Source organism: Psittacula echo (genome assembly GCF_963264785.1).
Source record: "Psittacula echo genome assembly, chromosome: 1".
NCBI lineage: Eukaryota > Metazoa > Chordata > Aves > Psittaciformes > Psittacidae > Psittacula > Psittacula echo.
In genome coordinates, this window is record NC_137735.1 from 98,527,577 (window position 1) to 98,547,102 (window position 19,526).

The 19,526-nt window shown below is 39.5% G+C and overlaps 1 protein-coding gene across 1 annotated transcript in view; it reads left to right on the forward strand.

The window, feature by feature from the left end:
- ERC1 (ELKS/RAB6-interacting/CAST family member 1) overlaps positions 1 to 15,398 on the forward strand; it is a 286,136-nt gene extending 270,738 nt beyond the window's left edge. Inside the window, exons 18-19 of the mRNA XM_080623933.1 lie at positions 3,450 to 3,638; positions 14,284 to 15,398. Of these exons, the coding sequence (XP_080480059.1) occupies positions 3,450 to 3,638; positions 14,284 to 14,421 (327 nt within the window). The 3' untranslated portion in view covers positions 14,422 to 15,398. The remainder of the gene's footprint in view (positions 1 to 3,449; positions 3,639 to 14,283) is intronic.
- The last annotated feature ends 4,128 nt before the right edge of the window (positions 15,399 to 19,526 follow it).

The window sequence follows — 19,526 nt, forward strand, 5'->3', positions numbered from 1 at the left end:
TAAGACTTCCTTCAATATGGGAGCTGCAAGTTTATTGCTAAGTAGACATTTAGAAGGTATTCTCTGAAATTACTAAAGTTAATTACTTGGTTCCGCAAAAGAAAAGTGGTTGCTTCCTTCAGAGAAGGGAATGTTAGCAGGGGGAAAGATGACCAGGTCATTAGCCCTTCTGCCTGCAGAACCCATAATTTAAAGCTGGTGGTTGTGGTGAATGAGTCCTGTTACACGTTGATTAAAACCATACTTTATGCCACAGACGTCTATGGATAGTCAATATCACGTTTATCTTGGATCGACACTGCTGCACTTATACCATCCATTCACTGGTTTTCATATAGCCACCTACCTGTTTATGCATATATACATTAGGCACTGCTTAGACAAACTTTTAGACACCAGTCTTTGTGTGGTGGGTGTATTCATCTTTCCTGGAAAACTGACCAAACATTTAGATAGGTCTCTCCAACCACATTCAGTTACAAATACCTTTTCTTACCCACGCAGCATATATATGCATATTTCAATGGAGATTGTTATGATAAAAATCTTTTAAAGGCAGTTACTCATATTTCAGCTGACCATTGTACAGCAACAGCAGAACTACCACTGAAGAAGCAGGATTACTTTCATTCTAAAGCATTTTTTTGCCTCAGTGACTTGTGCAACTACACTTAGATTCACATTTGTCATGCTCAGAGTTTAAAAAACAAACAAAAAAATCCCTGTGAAATCTCAAGAAAACTGCACATGCTGTTTTCAAGTTGAATTTGTTTTAGAATATGTTCCCAAAAGCCTTTATCAGTTGGTAAAGATGGTTTGGATTTGTATCAGAGATTTGTCAAGCTTTTCATGTTTCTGCTTCAGAGTTGCAGTGATTGCTTTTTTTAGCAAAACACATTGTCAAACTTAGCTGGCCATTAACAATATTCTGAACTTGAGGGTACATTAAGCAGACTTCATTCCGTGCATTGATGAGTATGGCCTAGACCTATCGGGGCAATTAATGAATCAGAGCTGCTTTAGAAAGATATTCCTGGGTTTGGTCTGTATACCCATTGTTTTCCTAGAAAGCTCCACAGCTCTGCGCTGATCATGAGAACACGATGTGGTTTATGAATCCAGCACTGCCCTGCCTTTCCACTTAGCAAATGCTCTTACACCCTCTTGAGATAAGGCAGTGGCAGCCCTGCTGTGTGGGAAGCACAGTGCCTCTTGCTAAGTGGCTAGTTCAAATTAGATATGGCAGGAACGCAGATATAAGGGCATTTCCTACTTGACTGGCAGGGTTTAATGGATCCCAAGTGAGAGGAATGATTGCTCTGCGAACAGCTTTGGGAGGGCTGCTAGTTAAGAACTTTCACACGCCTCATTTGGCCTGTTTCCAGCCTGAGGTAAGGGGGAAGGGTAGAGAAGGAATGTGCTTCAAAAGGGCACTAGTCCCTGAGCAATCAAATTCAACTGAAAGTCTTCCATCATTACTTGCTAGATAGCTCTGCTTTCTCTATCAAGGAGGGTTTCTGTTCACAAATAGCCAGGAAGTTGGCAAGTCAAATTCTTTTCAAACTGAAATCTGCACATCTGATTGATATCTAATAGACTGCGGTACCTGAAAAGAATACAAGGCAGCTACTACATTGATTGGACAGTTAGTTATTAGACATGGACTACTTAATTAACACACTTTTATAAAACAGTATTTTTTTAAGATGTGATATTCCATCACTCAACCCTCTGTGGGTAAACTGAATAGTAAGTAACTGGGGTAAATATTCAAGTTCAAATTGCAAGTTCAGCAAACAACCAAAGCTGAGGGATGCAATTGGCTAAATACAGTTGTGCTTGATGATGGAAGTGAGATATGAATGTCCCTTCGTATTGCTCTGGGTACAGGAGAGTGGAGTATTCTGCCCTGCTGCAGTTTGCAGTCTTGATACATCAAACCATTATTTTTATATGTGTTTCTCTCTGCAAACAGGTGTTGCCCCGAGGCTGCACATAGCAGTAGGGTTATAATAAAGCATGTGAGCTCACTCTCTCCTTTTTATAATAAAGCACGTGAGCTCACTCTCTACAGCTGCCTTGTCGCTGTGGCTGTCGCTTTTCCTAACTGCTGCCAACCTGATGTTCTGATGTAGGCTGCTGAGTGCAGCTACGCTCTGCAGGACAAGGAGCCTGACATTAGTTAGCTGCATAGCCATGGCTCTCAGATACTCTCACTCTACAGAAATTAATCCATGTAGAACAGTGTTAGAATCAGAATAAGTGAGCCCTGACAGCCTTATTAAAAGGGGTCAAAGCCAGAGTCTTTGTTGAAAGTAGTGCCAGCACCCTGTTTCTGTTGACTCAGAGATTATCTCACTCCTTATTCATTAGCAAGGTCAGAGGTGCCCTATTGAAAAGATATCCACAGCCCACTAACAAACAGCAGGTGCAGCCCCTGCCTGGGAACACGTCAAGTTGCCAGTATTGCAGTAAGGCTTTCCAGCTATCCTAGCTGGTGCACATCAGTGACTGTAGCTTCAGCACATCATGTTATGGAATGGAGGCACTAAGCCCAATTCTTCCATAATTTTTCATCAGCTGCAAACCTTAGAGTTTTGTATTACTGCAGTTTTGAATATATGCTCACAAACACCTAGAACAATATTAAGAAGTATTCTTGTGGGGAAGGCATAGTGAGGGATTCCCAGTATGTATTTATGCAAGGTTTAGATTCAGTTTAGGTTAAGTGTAATAAAATAATACAGTATGTATTAAAGCCCTTTGATTTTATATTTTTAATCTATCATATAGAATCTGACTTGCATAATAAACGAAAGTCATTGCCTTTTCAAAACTGTAGAAGACTATCTCTTAACTATAGAAAACATAGAAAGCTGTATCTTAAGTTTCTGGTGAAGATATGTCTATATCCAGTTTCTACAGCAGAGATACACTCATCTTAAAAACAAACATCTTGGCATCTGAAACTATTCTCTTTAGAATGTGTTTATTGCATACTTGAGTTACAATTAAATGTTTGTTGGCAAAATGAGTTAAAATCTACATTGCCGTTGCCTTAGCTGTGGACAGATACCTTTTATCAGAAAAAATAATTTTCTGACAGCAGGAAGTTGAAATAGTTGACTGAAGCATTGCTGGATAATCAGTAGAGTTAATGCATTCAATTTAACACTCTCATTTTTCACCTATATCATCATTATTTCCTATGTTAGTTAGGCAGCTATCATCACCATGTCCCCTTCCCTTAGTGCAGTTGGTTTCTTTCTGCTTCAGCTGGATGGTTGCTGGGTTATGGGATAGAAGTACTTGGGGAGAGAGAGGTGAGAGGGTGTGCAGGTTTCTTCCAGCATGAAGCTGAACAAGGTTGTAACTTAGAGGTTGATCTTTGCCTTGACCACTGCTTTGGTCTCAGGCTGTTCCTCATTATCTCTGTTCTCTTATTTCAGATAATTCAGCCCCTCTTAGAACTTGATCAGAATCGCAGCAAGTTGAAGTTGTACATTGGACATCTGACAGCCCTCTGCCATGACCGTGACCCCCTGATTCTACGTGGACTCACCCCACCTGCTTCCTACCACCTGGATGATGACCGGGCAGCTTGGGAGAAAGAGCTGCAGAAGATGACCCAGGAGCAGGTGAGTTTGTGGTCTGAAGCTCTGAACAAAGGCTTAAATGTTGACATAGGTCTTACTGATGTGCACACCAAAACGTTGGGGAGCCATTCTGTAAGTGGTGAAAACAGGCAGCAGAAATCCACTCTTCAACTTATAGAAGGAGTCATTAATCTTTTGAATCATTGCCATTTAATATTTATTAGAGAATTTCTTCTTTTGTTTTATCTCTATGGGGTGGCATGCATCGACACACTCAAGGAAATCAAAGATTTGGATGCAGTGTACTAGATGCAATACACCCATGCTTATGCACACACACAGAGTGATTTCAGCAGTCCAAGAGTGTATTTCCAGGAGTTCTGGAATGCTGATAGTGTTTAATAACAGCTTTTCTGATGAAGTCTCTACAGAAACTGTCAATCTAGTTCTAATTCAACTACTGAAATAATTTTCCTATCTCCCAGCCCTAGTGGTGTCTTGCCTTTTTAGATCCTTGCGGTGGCAGCAAATGTTACTAATTTTTTGGGGTTGACCCTGATTTTGAATTATAATGCCAATTCTTTCACTAAATTCTTCACTTTCATATGTCTATACCAAACTCTATCCAGTATGCACACAAACTAATGTAAGGCCTATGTAGTTCTAAGTGGATTTGCGGGTCAGTGAACACTATCTTGAGCCTATCCTGAACGTTTCACCTCTGGTTTTCTTCCTTTGTGATGTGTAAGCTTATTTCCACACACTTTCAACTCAAGGCTGAATTTTGATCCAAAAATTGAAGACAGCAGCTTAGCAGCTATATTACAGGAAGCCAACAGAAGCGTGTCTAGCAATTCAGAAAGAAAATCATATGTCTGAAGATAAATATGCCTGTAACAGGGCCTAGGTGATCTCTGGATCAACAGGATAGCTGATATCTGTCTTAGTACCTGTCTCCATATATTTATTTGATTCATCTTGTGCTGCTTGCCTCACTCGGTATCTACATTCGCCCCTATAGGCTTGACACATTCCTTTTCCCTGCAGAGCCTGGTAACTCCAATGAACCCAGAGTCAGCATTGTATTTACCTCTTGGGTTCTGTAATCGCTGATACAGGATTAAAGGTTTATCAGATATTTGGATATCCCTGAAATAAATTGACTAGTTTGTAATAGCTGTGATGGTCTTTGAATATAAGCAGAATCTGTAGGGATAGGTAGTATCTTCTATTTAATCAAGAGATGCTGGCAGAAAAAATAGAGGTGGTTTTCTTTGGCAAGTTCTTCTGAAGAGACAGTCAGCCCCAACCAGCATCTATACTGGTCTAATGAAAGATAATATTTCTCATTCCAACTTTGCTAATCCATTAGCAACATTTATTAGTTACACAGTAAAGAAGGCGTTTAAGTATAAATTGTGCGAAAAAGAATTATCTAAGTTGTCCTGGAGAAGAGAAAAACTGCATTTTTCTATCCTCTCCCATTATTGTCTTAATTTTGCATTGCTATCAACACAGTTGTTTAAAGTTACTACTCCATTTGTGATTCCCATGCACAACTAACATCTGCTAAAATAAAATGTAGCAGTCTCCTCTGCTTTCCCGTACTCACTTAGATTGTATTTAACAAGCTTCAGTTGAAAAACACACTACAATGATACATTTCAATTTACTAAGCAGATTTTTCATGTAAGTCATGGAGCTTTTCTGTTTCTGACTGCAGAATTTCCTCTGTGCTTAAAGTATTCCCATGGGGGTAGGAATCAGTTCTCCAGATTCACAGAAACCCATCGCAGAATACCCATTTTGCATCTTTGGAATTTTAATGAGTTTTGTAAGTTACTTCAAATCCGATGCATTAAATTCACTCCTGTCCCTTCTAATATGATCTTCTATAGATAATGCTTCACAAGCCTCAGTGGGAAAAAATTAATCCTCTTGAACGTTAAGAAGTGCTAACATGATTAGGGAGGATACATTTAACCGAATACCAATAATATTTAAGAATGAAGCCAATGTATCCACTTCTCACCAATAAGATAATTTTGTTTGGGTTTTTTTATAAATAGTGGAGAATTCATTTTCATACTGCTGCTTTTGGAGCTGCAATTTCCCAGTGCAGCAACTTTCATTGGCTAAGGATGGTCCTGCTATATTTCATCATAGCCAATATACCCTGTAGGTCTCTCATACCTGCCAGGGAGACTCAGATACGAATTGTTTTCTGTGACTTCTTCTGGTAGGTAAAACTAGTATGTGAAGTAGATTTAAGCTCTTCATTCTTTCAGCACATCCACAGTGCCCCACAGAAACTAATGTACAAGTCATTGTTGAAAAACATCTGCCAGCATCAGCACTGGTTCTAATGGGAATTTGTTGCCACATAAAGAACTTGTAGACTATCAAAGTTTGACTGATAATTGGTACCTTTCATGTATAATAGTTTCTTTATGCTACCATTAAGTTCAGCTATAGTCCTAAATGACTTCAATTTATTTTAATCAAAATATGGGGCCAAAATGCTATATCATTCTTAGTTGGCATTTAATCAAAGACATTTCATAAAGCTGACTTACTGTAGTAAAATTTTGGTCCATTTCTAATGAAGGCCTGAAGCCAGTACTTTATGAGTATATGTTATCTCAGAACCTAATCCAAACTAGTATACTAGACTAAGTAGTGGACAAACTGTAAGAAATCTGGAGTGCTTGGAACCATGTAATTAAGTTATTCATATAGTGGAAAATATTCTTTTGAGTCAGTTCTGACCCAGTGTCCCCAAAGAAGATAACCAGCGCTGTTTCTGGAATTGTCCTTTGACCGGTTCATGTCCTGTTCAACTTTTCTTATTGAAAAATTGAAGTTACCAGAAGGAAGGAAGAATGTTCCAAGTCTCAACCCTGAGAAATACAAATTCCATTCAGTCATTATAAATAATTGCATTACTCTAGCAATTTCAATTAAATACAATATTTTCTTTCACTTTGTTCTAAACGTATCATTATGTTCATATGCTTGAACTCTGTAGAACTGCCGTTGTTTCATGTTTCAGATTGTTGCCTTTAAGTGAGGGATTTTATTCCTATGAAAGGAGATGACATTAAGAACATAATGATACGGTCTACATTTTTATTTATAGTTTGGTTTTTGGTTTTCTCTTAACTTTAGAAAAGGAAACTTGCTGAAAAGCATCATTTAAATATGGTGGTGGTGGTGTGCTGTGCTGTAGTATGAAGGCAACAGTGCGAGAAAGTAAGAAGAGACAAGTAGAGCAACAAGATAGTAGTAGTAGTAGGCAACAGTGTTTGTGCCATTAATAGCTTAATCACTATTATAAATGTTTCTTATAACTTCAAATCCAGCTCTAAAATGTGCAGAACCTTATATTATGGAGACCTGCTTATTTTCAATAGGTCCTACAAGACAGGCATTCTGAAAAAAATATTTCTTCCAACAGAAGAGGATTATTAAAGAATAATTTTCATAATCCAAGAAGTAGGAGGCATTTTATTCCCTGGCTGTCTGCTGTCAGTGTCTCCTTCCAGCCATGTCCAACACATCCTGGCTTTGTCCAGGCAAATGTATTTCTATGAGATACTGTCTCAGAGGACACCTGCAATGGGAGGTTGTCTCGCCCCACTGATACTGTTGTTGCACCTATGACTGCTTTGGCTGTGAGGTACAGAGAGAAGAGCTTTTGAAAAATCTTTATGGCCATAGAAGACCCTTTGTAGTGAAGAAAGGTTATCTTCCCTCTCCCTGTGTGCCAGCTTCAGGCAAAAGACAGACTGTCTAGGGATGCCTACTTACTAATCCTTTCCCAAGAAATCAGGAATGTCTTTTCTGTTCAGCTGCTCAAAGCAGAGGAAGGAAAAAGGTGATAACGTCGCTTCACTATATCAGTCACAACCTGCTGTATCAGCTAAATAGTCATGGCTTGGTGCCAAGAAGCATAATTTACATTGCACATAAGTCATATTTCACTCTCAGCAAAGTTAATGGTAAGCTTTTCATAGAAAAGAACACCGGACCTCATGCATGTAGCTTTCAAATGCCATTTTTAAATTGCATATATGCTTGCTGAATTTGGAAAGTATTAAACGCACATTTTGGAGTTTTTTTATACGAACAATATTGTAAGTGCGATAAACTTTACTCTAAATTACAAATAGCTATTTTATAAACATCCCGTGTACTATTTTGTTCAGATTCCACATGTGTTCTTCTGTATCATCTACAAGAAACTCGTTTAGTTTCTGTAAAGAAATTACTCTGCCGTGTTTTGCATTTAGTCATTCTAAATTACTGTATTACTTCAGAGTTTGCCCTGTCTCCCTTCTCTGACTGCTCCTCCATTAGCTTGTTATCTTCTCCACCTGATTTATGTCATTTATTTTTAATTTGTAATCTTATGGGAATGCATAATGTATTTTAAAGTTAAACAGCCCACTTCTGGTCTCTGTTAGAAATTAGAAGTAATAATTGCAACAATTTATATCTTTCTTCATGTTGAAATGTATTTCCTGAATTTAGTTGAGAAAGTAATGGGTATAGGAACTCTAAAATTACTACATTCAGTAGCATTTTAAACTTTTATATTAAATTCAAGTTTTGGGTAAGGGTGAGAGATTGGGATCAGTGTCGTAGTTCTTAAATACTGGTTGAAGTCACAAACATTATCCATAAGTTAGTTATATCCATAATGCCATAACATTATCCATATTTGTTTGTGTAGGGAATTGCTGATTTTAATGAAAATATACACTATCAATTAGTAACATTAACTATTCCTAACTTGAAAGGAACTTCCTCTTAAAGAGAAATAAGTAGCATGGAAAGGGCAGAAAAGGCTCCAGCTGATCCTGAAATAACTGGTTGTATAGAACTTCATCATTTCATTCAAGTAGTTCCTTCTCTGCCCTTTCTTCTCTGTTTTGCACTGTGCACGTACAAAATGAAAACTGCCCACCAACCCTCTGTCCTAACAGTTTTTTCCCAAAATTAATCAGCTAGGATGTGTAAAAGAGGTATTTAAGATTTGCCTTGTAGACAGGTGAATTTTCCCTGTGTTTATGACTGTCAGGTGCTGCCTTGACTCAACAGTCAGAATCCCTTTGGGGACATGGACACCTAATAAAGCAGCAGAGAAGGCAGGGGGCAAAGTACAAGCCCAGCATGGAGGGTGCATCACAGAGTAATTCTGGCAGTGTCCAGCAGTCCGGCTTATGGACAGTGAACTGATTCCTAAGGTAATGCACTGCAACTGAAACTAGAAGAAGTAGCTACCTAACTCTTTTTCACAGTCCTTTTAACACGCAGAATTGCAAGTTGTTAGGGGTTAGGGTTGTGGGGTTTGCCTGAATTATACACACTCAGGTCAGCAAGGCCTGGCCCTAACAGGTAGCCCTATTGAACAGGCAATAATTATTATTTGTTCTGCTTAGGCACAGAATAACAACTTTCTGTACACTTGAGCATCATAAATTTTCAGTGTGTAACATACATCAGATTTACATGAACAGAAAATTGTCCTCTAACAGAAATGATTGCTGCTATTACTGGAGGATGGACAGGATTTGCAGAAAAGCTCCCGTCAAATGCAGGATACAACTTACGGGCATTTGTTTTATTCCTTCTTCCCATTCATGTAATTTTGAAATTCATTCATTACCAGGAATTAATTATATTTCTGCTCTTCACAAAGCTTAGAGATGCTCAGGAATCAGGATAAATCCCATGTGCAAAGTTATTTCAAATATATGATGCAAGAGCCCTCAACAAATTCGTTCAGGTTTTTTTTACAAAATGGTTGTAAAATTTATTCCAATGTATTTAAACATATTTAAAACATATTTTTAAAGTTTACATGATTTTAAAAGACAAGGCAAAGTTGAATTTGAAATCTTACTTTAATTTTTAAATGTGTGTGTTTAAAATATTTTGAAAAAGCTAATATAAAACCAAAATTTCCAAATAAAACACAAATATTTAAGGGTCTACACAAAAATGATCACTTTTTTTCTTTTCCTTTTTTTAAAGTTTGGCAGACTGGGATTTCCATATTCTGAACCCTTTCTTTTGGCCTTTTTATAGGTCTGAAGTAGAGAAAGTTCTGCATGTAATTGGCTCTCACTACTTCAAACATACATATTTACACTGGTTGGTCTGGGAAGACGCAAAAGCTCTTGACCATTTGCCTGAAATACAAAAATTCAGTGTAGTTTCTTATTTTGAAACAAAACAAAGGTTAAGGTTAAATCAGTTCCATTTCTTTTTGATGCTTATTTCTCTTAGTTTAACCTCTAAAAGTATTTTCAGCCTGATCAAGAAACATCTAAACTTTGAGAAACGTAATTCCAGATCTCAGTATTGTAGCCATATAGATGACCTGCATTAACTTTCTTCTTGTGCTGCTCTACAAGCACCTTCTGTTCTCTAATCAGTTTTACTGTCCATAGCCTGAGATGAGATACTGCTTTATTTTTATTTGCCTTTTTTTCAATAGTGTTTTTGTGGAATTGTTAACCAGAGGAAAATAACACTGGGGAGTAAGCCTCCTCTGTATAAATAAATTTTAAAGGATCTTAGCTTAATGTTAGGTTGCTTCCTTGTTGAATAAACGAAGGCTGCAAAGGTTCTGTGGGGCGACATCACAGTTCACCTAGTCTGCATTTAAAACCATAGCATCCTATTTCCTAACTGTGAAGTTATCTTCCTTCTGAATGTCGATTTATCTTTAAGTAAGTTCTGGAATATCTTGGACCAGAGAAGCACAATGCAAGCTAAATTCATGGTGAATTGTTTGGGGCTTTTTTTTTCACTGGTGGAGTTTAGCTATAAATGGAAAAGTATTCCTGTCATGTCTTGCTCTAAACTCAGAAAGGAAGGCAGCAGTGGTGAAAAGTGTCTGAATCTATTGCAGATTATCTGCAAGCTTCTATTCCCCTGAGATTCTAAGGTCCTTTCTGTTCTTCTGTCCAAAGATAAAGTAAAAATACTGTGAAGCACTTATGAGGTCCTTACTCTCTTTTCTGAGCTGTCTATTTTTACTTGTCATCTGCTAGACAAACATATCTGGCCTTGCCTTGCCTTCTCTTTTTTGGTCATTTCGATGAGGCAAGTGTATGAATGTCCTCATCATCTCAGCTGAAAATGCCAGCAAAAAAAGGACTGTTAACACTCCTTTATTTTCATAGAAAAATGACCTGGGGAAGATAACACCATTTCTGCTTGCATTCACAAGAAGAAAATCCAGGAAACCAGAGCAGAATTGATATTAGTACTGTTAGAGAAACTTGCCTAAAATTAGGGCTGTCAAACATCTAGGCAAATCAAGTTATACCGTGGAGAACTGGATGTTCTCCATTAGGGAGCCTGTCTGAATGAGGAGTGACGTATACTGCTCACAGCTGTTTCTGAAAGGAATGACGTAAACGGAGATGACATACATGATATAGAAATGCTACAACCAGCCACATAGTCAATTAAGATGTCTTTGTTTAAGTAGAAATCACATTATTAAACCTCAATGTTCTGAAGCAAGCAAACTCAACGCAAAGCTATCATTGCTACTTTTTTCAGAGATGTTTCATCACAGGCATCTGCCAGCCAGCTGTGTAGACTTTCTGGCTGCGCTAATTTGCAAAGTATTATTGCTGGCCTTCAGCATTCAGAGCCGTCTCCTTTTGGAGTTCTTGATGCTCGAAAACTTATTTCTTGGAAATATTTTATTCATCTGGTTGAGCTGGTTACTTTCGTTTGATTGCATTTGATTTATTTTAGCTCTGGCATGGGCTTATTTTGTTGGGCTTACCTTGATTTTACAAGGAATCTTATAAACACATAAATGCTGACTAGTAGAGCCGGAAGCTGAAACATAACTGAGTTTGCAGTACTGCCTCACTGAAGACAACATTCAGCAGGATTCTCCCTTGTCCACCAAACTTCCTTCAGTTTTGAAGGTTAACCTCTTTGAGTTGCTTTTATATTTGATTATTTAATTGCTTTGTCCTTTCCTGGAGTTTCACCTGGAGGATTTGGCTGAAAGGCTGGGAGGAAAGATGCTGCATGGGCAGGTGGTGGTGCGGGACCCGCAGGGAGCAGGTCCCTGCTTTCCCTGCTAACACTGCCCTCTCCTGGTTCTCCTCCTGAGGACCGAATGAAGAAAAGGAGAATTGCATCTCTGGCTTCTTCTCCCATTACTTGCTGTCTCTCCTGACCTCCCTTCTGGTGGATGGCACCGTGAAAGCTTTGCACTGGCCCAAGAACCCAAGGCAGCCCTGTCTCATCAGAGTTCAACGTTCAAGCCAGTCCCATGAATTTCCCAGCACTTAGGTGTTTTGCAGGCTGCTGTAGCTGGGGCTGACTGAATTGCTGGGGTTATACTAGGCTGAAGAACTTGAGACTCAGAAGTAGTCCCTGAAACCCGTTCTGGCTTTTAACATTCAGCACTGCTCCTAGCTGGCCGTGCTGACTCTTTCAATCCTACTTGCTGACTGGACCTCTCCTAGGCTTATCCATCCATTGCAAGTTTCTGACTAATAACTCTGCCAGGCTGTTGGAACCAGGCTAATCACCTATCCACAGCATGCCATTTCTGAGCCATTATGGGTTACTGCTGAATTCCCTCTTCTCCCCTGAGAGCCCTTACAGAGCCCGGAGTGCTCCCCTCCCTCTCCTTTTCCCCACTTCCCCAGCTCATGTCACTCCACAGAGCAGGATCAGGTTGCTTTTGCATTGTGATTCTTGGCATAAACCCCTCTCGGATTCGTATAGCTGTTATGTGAGTATGGCAGCCAGTAGGAACAAAGCACATAAGAACACATTAAACTAACATTCAGCACACAAAGCCCAAATAATTTACTATATGGTATGCTGCCTAGTAAAGGGAATAGTGTAGCAAGCTTACCCTTTTAATTTCCTTTCTCTCACTTTTGTCTACAGAAGTCTATACCATAACTTCCTTACAAAGAGTTTATATTTATTCTGTAGTCATTCTTAGGCTGTTTGGGTTTATGCAGTATTTCTTCCAGTAACAATCTCCTGTGCTTTGCTTGGTACCATCACTGAAAAGAGACATACTGTTGTATCTGATTAGAAATTTAGTTGTAGAAAAACGACCTTTCCCACTGCCTTGCGCTCTTACCGTGGTAAAATGATCCCTCTTGTCCTGCTGCCCGACAATTCTCTCTTTTTAAAACCCACGATGAGCAGTATTACAGAAGGGCAAAATATAGATCAAGAAATGTGTGTACTGATTACCAGTTATCCCTTCAGGGATAAAAAAAAATCCAACTTTACATTCTTTCCATGTCATGTATTAGCACAGTAGAGTTCCAATAAAAATATTAATCACTTAGGAATAAGAAATGTTACCAAACTGACAGATAATATTAGGGGAAAAAAATTGAAAGGAGGTTCCAGTATAGATAAGAGAGTTGCTACAGCTGCTCACACTGACAAAGACCTTTGGTTGCAGAAGCTTGCAGTAAACTTCAGAATCCATCTAAGTGTATGTACCATGTTACACATACACTCATATTCATGAGGAATATACGTTATTAGAAGAAAATCATACCACTGAAAAAAAAAAAAAAAAAAAAACAGAAAAGTTTTTGGGATATATAGTGTTTGATAGAGCAATCTGCTTGGAAGTTTATCCAGTCTACCTACGTGTCTCATCCAGTCTAGAAAGAGATATTGCTTCTCCTTGTTCTGCTAGATCCTGAGACTACTGTAATTACAATAATCCCTGAAATGCTTGTACAAATTACAGTCTTACTTGGGATTCTGCACAATTCACAGGCTAGCATTGACTTTATCAGTTGCTGGGCAGATAAACAGGTTACTGAAGGCAGATGTTTCCTGCTCTTCATTAAGACTCTGTGGGCCCCTAATTCTGGCAATAGCATTAGGCTGAGAGCTAAAAACTATATTCACATATATTTCAATATGTTGTGTGGCGTGGTTTGTAACACCACATGTTGGAAAACCAGTTTGTAGACTGTAGACAGAGTGATTAAGATAGTTTTGAAGTTCCATGTCCTGTTCTGAGCCAGTTACAGTAATCTGAACAGTGAGTGATCTAACAGGAAACACAGTGTTAGTAAACAAAAATCGTGCATGTTCCACCACAATTGTGTATAGTCATCTTCTTACTGAGTTAGGAAACACAGTCTCTGAAAATTATTAATTTCACAGCAAAATCAGCATTCTGCTTAACTCTTTGGTGTATTATGTATAATCATGTAACATTCCTATTGGTTTTATATAGGAAATAATTCTGAAGTAATGATCCTGTTCTTCAAGAATGAAAGTCAAGCCATCTAAAGTAATATACTAGGAAAATGCTGTATTGCTTCTGGAATTGCTTTCAGAAAAACATTTTGCAGAGGAAGTTTTTCTAATATTTATCATAGAACAATTTATTCATAATTTTATTTGCCTTAACTGGGAGATCACAAACCTGGTCCTGAAGAATGAAAAAGTGAAATAAAGAGAAACCAGTTTCTGGTAAGGGAATCACCAAGGGAAGATGCTGATCCTGGAAGTGCCCAGCATGTTACATCTCTACTAACTCCCTTTCTAAAAGGTGTCCTAGCTTAGAGCTGAGCCTGCTGGGCAGGGTTCATTATACAGTGAACACATTTAATAGTAGAGAATGACCATGCCTCTGTGTTTCTTGCAGCTTCATGATGAATTAGAAAAGGGTGAGAAAGAAAGCGCAGAGCTACAGGAATTTGCCAATGCCATCTTACAGCAGATAGCGGATCACTGCCCTGACATCCTGGAGCAAGTCGTCAATGCACTTGAGGAGTCATCATGACCTCGGCCACTAGCCCCACCGGAGCAGCACACCAGTGGCCAAGCCCAGTCAGTCCAAGGAGCCATGAGAGTGGAGAGGAATGTGAAAGACAGAAAATGGAATAGAAACTTCTGGTGCACCTTTTACAAAGAAAACAAAAGAAAAAAAAAAAACCAAGCAACTCTCTAAAAACTACATGCTTTCCAGGTTCTTCCAGTCTATGATTAATCAGTCATGTTTGCATTCATCTTCTCACTGCCTTTCTACTTTAGAATCCAGTTCCCCATTGACTTTGTTGATGGTGACTTTTGGATACAGCTAAGCAGAGCTCTTCCAAGTGTACTGAACAAAGAAGAGGGGATCCACTGAACACAAGCAGCTCTAGTTCTCCATGAGGTTGTAGAAGGGTAGCCCTTGCCTTTCATTCATTTATTGCTTCTTTCTCTCTCTCTCTTTCTTTCTCTCCTTCTTTCTTTCTTTTTTTTTTTCCCCAGAAAAGCTGAAAGCCTGAATTTCATAGTGCTAAAATCAAACCTGAGTGTGCTCTGATTACGGTTTGTGACTGGCCAGCATTAGCTAGCTAGCTCAGGTCTCACTGCCTGTTTTAGTGTTTCTATATTCTTAAATAAGAGAGAGAGGAAAGGAAAGTTTCACTATTTGTTCCTGTTAGTCACTTCATCTAGCAGCTGGAAAACAAGGTAGGCTTACTGGTACTTTCTGTTTACTTAACTTTGATTTTTACTATTTGCTGATCTGACTCTGAAGTGCTGAGTGGGGCATTTTTTCAGGTAGATGTTTTCATCTGTTGATTTCTTGGTGTTTTTAGCTGAGGTTTCTCATCCTAGGTCTGTGTCTCCTAAGTTCTTATTTTATAGAGAGCTCTCTCCCTTTGAGCAGGTATGGTCAACAGGTCAGCTCCCAGCTTTAACTTGTATAGTTTGTCCATTGCCAATGTTTCAGGCCATAGCTTTGTGAACACTAGCTTCCATCAGAATAGTCTTAGCCATTTTGCAAATGAGGAAATTACATCATTTAGCTTAAAAGTACTATTTTAAAGCTGAAGTTAGTTAACTCAGTAACATAGTTCTTATTGTAATTATAATTTAATTTATTTTGGTTTAGCTTAGGTTGACAAGGAATGAGCTTGAGTTCAGAGCAATAACCCATTCTTACAAAGAGGAGCATCTCTGCTGGAGTTGTCAACCAGCTGAGTAGGTAGGTATAAAATCACAGCTTTAGTTAAACCAGTGCAATTCTTATATGTATATGAGAGGCCTTAGTCTTGTTCCCATCCATCTTTGACACTCGTTAAAGCCCCTGCTGATAGGTAATATGACCTGAAATAGCAGGTCAGTTTGTCATTGTGGTGGCAAGTCAGGATCCTATTTAATGAGTAGGATTTGGGTGTTCATTCTTGGACTATGCACTAATGGGGAGACACGTTTTTTTCTTGGCTACCAGTGGTTATGTGTATCTGGGGGCATCTGCAGGACAGAACCCTTTAACACATCCCCATGTGCTCCTTAAAGGAGTTGTTCCCCTTTAGCTTTCTCATGTTACTTAAGAGAATGAGAGAAGGGCAAAAGGAGACCAAATATCAACAGAGCAGTGGAATAAATCTTGGGTTTCTAGTGACTAGCTGATTATGAATCCTCTCAGTAAAGCTCTCATTCAGAGCCTGCAGTTTAATTCAATATGACTTACTACATTTTGACCTTAATCACTAAACTGTTATGGTAATGAAAATGTTCAAGCCCTCTCAGGAAAGCTGCATTTCTCACGTCTTTCAAATCCATACCACAGCTCTCCTGTAGGTCTTTCACACCCTGTTTGTATCTTTAAAAGTGACCAATTGCTTCTAATAGAAAGGAGATCAGCAGAAGTTGAGTAAAGGAAGATGTACCCTGTCTTTTTTTCCAACAAGCACTGAAAAATGTGCAAACCTGAAACCTCATATACCTGTAGACTCTATTAACTGATTTAAAATAAATCACATCCCAATTCATTCTACTGTAATGATTCAGCAGAAGGAACTGGATCCGTAACCATGGTGTCCACTAGGAAGAAATATGTAAGTCTCCAAAGAAGATGTGATTCACACCTTTTCCATGTTTTGAACTGCCGGTGCTTTGCAAATCAGGAAATGTAGCTTTAGTTCTTTCTGTAGTAGCAGCCTGTGTCTGAAGCTTTTGTTGTCATGGATGAGGAGAGTAATGAGAACTTGAATGTGTGCAAGGGGGAAACACCGGAAGGCGTGCAGACAGTGACTGTACATACCACTGAGCCATGCCTCATCCCAGAACCACTCCTTTGGTCCCATTATTTGAGTCAGCACGTTTTGATAGGAGCTGTTGTTTTGAAATCTTTCCTCTTGCTTTTTCTTCATCACCCCTAATTACTCACTCAAGGAATTTAATGCCGCCTGTAAAAGCATCAGAGCCATCAGCCTAATATCATCGTGCCACCGCCACCACTCCTGACTATCTCGTTAACTTATATGGTCAAATCTCCAGCTGCCATGGTTCCCTGCTGTAAAACAATCTCTCCTCTGTGAGAAGCTGTGGAATTTCCCTTATCGATGGTTCAAATGACTCCTGCTTGTAAACCTCTTACTGAGATGTTCCTTGATAGCTTCTCTACTGCAAGCAGGGGGAGGGGATGGGAGCGAGGGGTGGTCACTTTGGGCTGTCATTTCAATTCCCTTCATTTACTGCATTGTCCACACATCACAGGAAAGTGTTGAATCTTCTGCGTCTTAAATTCAGCCTGTGGCTGCATTTCTAGAGTTGAAAGTGCCCCAGCCAAAGGCATGGTGCTGTCCTGGCAGTGTGCGCGGGATCCATGCATCAGCAGCTAGGTGAATCTCACTGTTTACACATCTCCCAGCCTCTTCCCTGAGAGGATTTGTCAAGCCTGGCTAGTTTTCATGCTGGCCATGTGGTCTTTTATCTCCCAGGCACACACCTGCTGTTCCTCCCATCTGCATTGTTAGGCCTTTGCAATTTTTCTCGTTAACCACTGTTATCTTCCAGGTCTTCCAGGCTTCCCATCTTAAACATTGATCTTACACCTCAGTAAAGTGCTTTCAGGGAGAGAGCAGATCTCATTTAGGAACAGACTTGATCCGACTTGATCTCCATTGAACTATTTCAGGTAATCTCTCTGATCCTGTGTCAACAGAGATCTTGTGATGGTGAATAGCTTAAGGAACTATGTGATTTGGGAGTTACTGCTGGCCATGGTTTAATGCTGAACATGACCAGTGAAAGCTTTTTCTTTTCACTTATGTGGAGTTCCATACCATTGGCCTTAGGGCAGTGAAGGGATTTTGTTACCATAACCCATCACAAAATTGCATATCAAGCACATGGCAGAAGGGCCATATGTGTGCGCATACTGCAATGCTCATCCAGTTGCCTAACCCACCGCTCTCTTAAAGCCTGATACCCAAGTGTCAGCAGCCAGGCAGAAATAGACAGTTTCCTAACACAGCAGTCCTGCAGCACAGCAGCTCTGGGAAATCAGGGGCCCTTCCCAGGGAGCCTTGGGAAACTTGCTTTTTCTTCTCCTCTTGAATGAAGTTCCATTTGCTGCTGGAGTTGTGAAAGTTTTAATTACTTTAATCTGTTTTTTTTTTTTTCTTTCAAGCTGTCATTTGTAGAGAAACTGAGAGATGTAAGGACTTAAGGAGCTGTCTGTAGAAAATTAAATAGGTTATTGTAGCTGGGTTTGGGCTAAAATATAACTCAAGCCTGAAGCCCACGTACAGTGTAAAAGCTGACAGCCCAGCCGTGCTTCTTCATGACATCCCTGAGTCCAAGTACATATTTTCCTCTGAATCCAGCCTCAGGTAAAACACTAAAAGGACATTACAACACTAGAATTGCAGGGTGAGGACATGAACACTATTTGTGATTGGAAGAAGAACTGCCTGGTGTGCTCCCAAAGGAAGCTCTAGGCTTCTAGTATTTGCTCTCATTTTGACTGCCTTTAACCAGCTTTCCCTCTAGAAAATGCCAAACACTCTTTGGAGTATCTGATTTTTGCCAAGTCCAGGGGACAGAAGGTGAAGGTCTGATGTGATGCACAAAACTGCGTGTGCTGTTTCTGATTGCACAGCTGGAATATCCCTTCTCTTGCAAATTTTCTGGTACTTTGGGGCTCTCGGTATTTTGCACAAGGGAGCATTAATGTCATAAATCTTGTAGACGTAACCCTGGTTTTGTGAACCAAAGGGGCATCTCTTTTCATTTGCCCTGTAGTTCCCACCCAGTCTGCTGCTAGTGTGCTCAATTTGTTTAGGGAATTTCTACATCTGATACAAGTTGACAGGGTTGAGTCCCCATTCCTGTCCTAATTGCCAATCGTTGCAACTGACGGGGTCTTTATTACAGAGGATGTACAGAGTCACACACTGATACCATTTTAAAGCAGAAATTTCACTACATAAGTAAGGCACATATTCCTCAAATGACTCCACTGAAATGCAAAAGGGAAGTAGTACAATCAAGGCATCTGATATTTAAAGGAAGCCTCTACTCAGCTCAATGCCCGCATTGAAGGAGGGAATCAGAGAGGACGCAGAAGGCTATGGATAACTAACACTGCCCCAGCGAAGCCGGCGGGGTGGGAGGGTCAGGCACGGGGCATCGCGCCTGGCAAGGCCAACTCTGCTAACCCCTCTTGTCATCATGGCAAGGAAAAGGAGTGTCCGGGGTTTTTTAAACAATATAATGTTTTTAATTGTTTTTTCCACATAAATGGAAGGAAACTTACGCAACAGCAGATCCTTCTGAACAAAATGGCTGTGTCCGCTGACTGTTTTTAAAAAAAAAAAAAAACAAGAAAAACTGTTTCAAAACTTTTTAGTGTCAAAAGCATAAACACAGAAATCCTGACTTTTTCCAGTGTGTGTGGTGAGTGCTGTAACCCTGTCATCAGTATCTCTCCTGACTTTTTCAGGGGTGTTTTTTCCTGTTTTGTTTTCTGCTTGTCGATATTGTCTGTGTGGTCCTAAGGCTGGGGCAGTTACCAACAATGTGTGTCTGTTGTCGGATTAAACAAAAAAGATAGTAGTAGAACTGAAAAAGATGTGTTTTAAAAAAGTATATAAAAATAAATTTCAT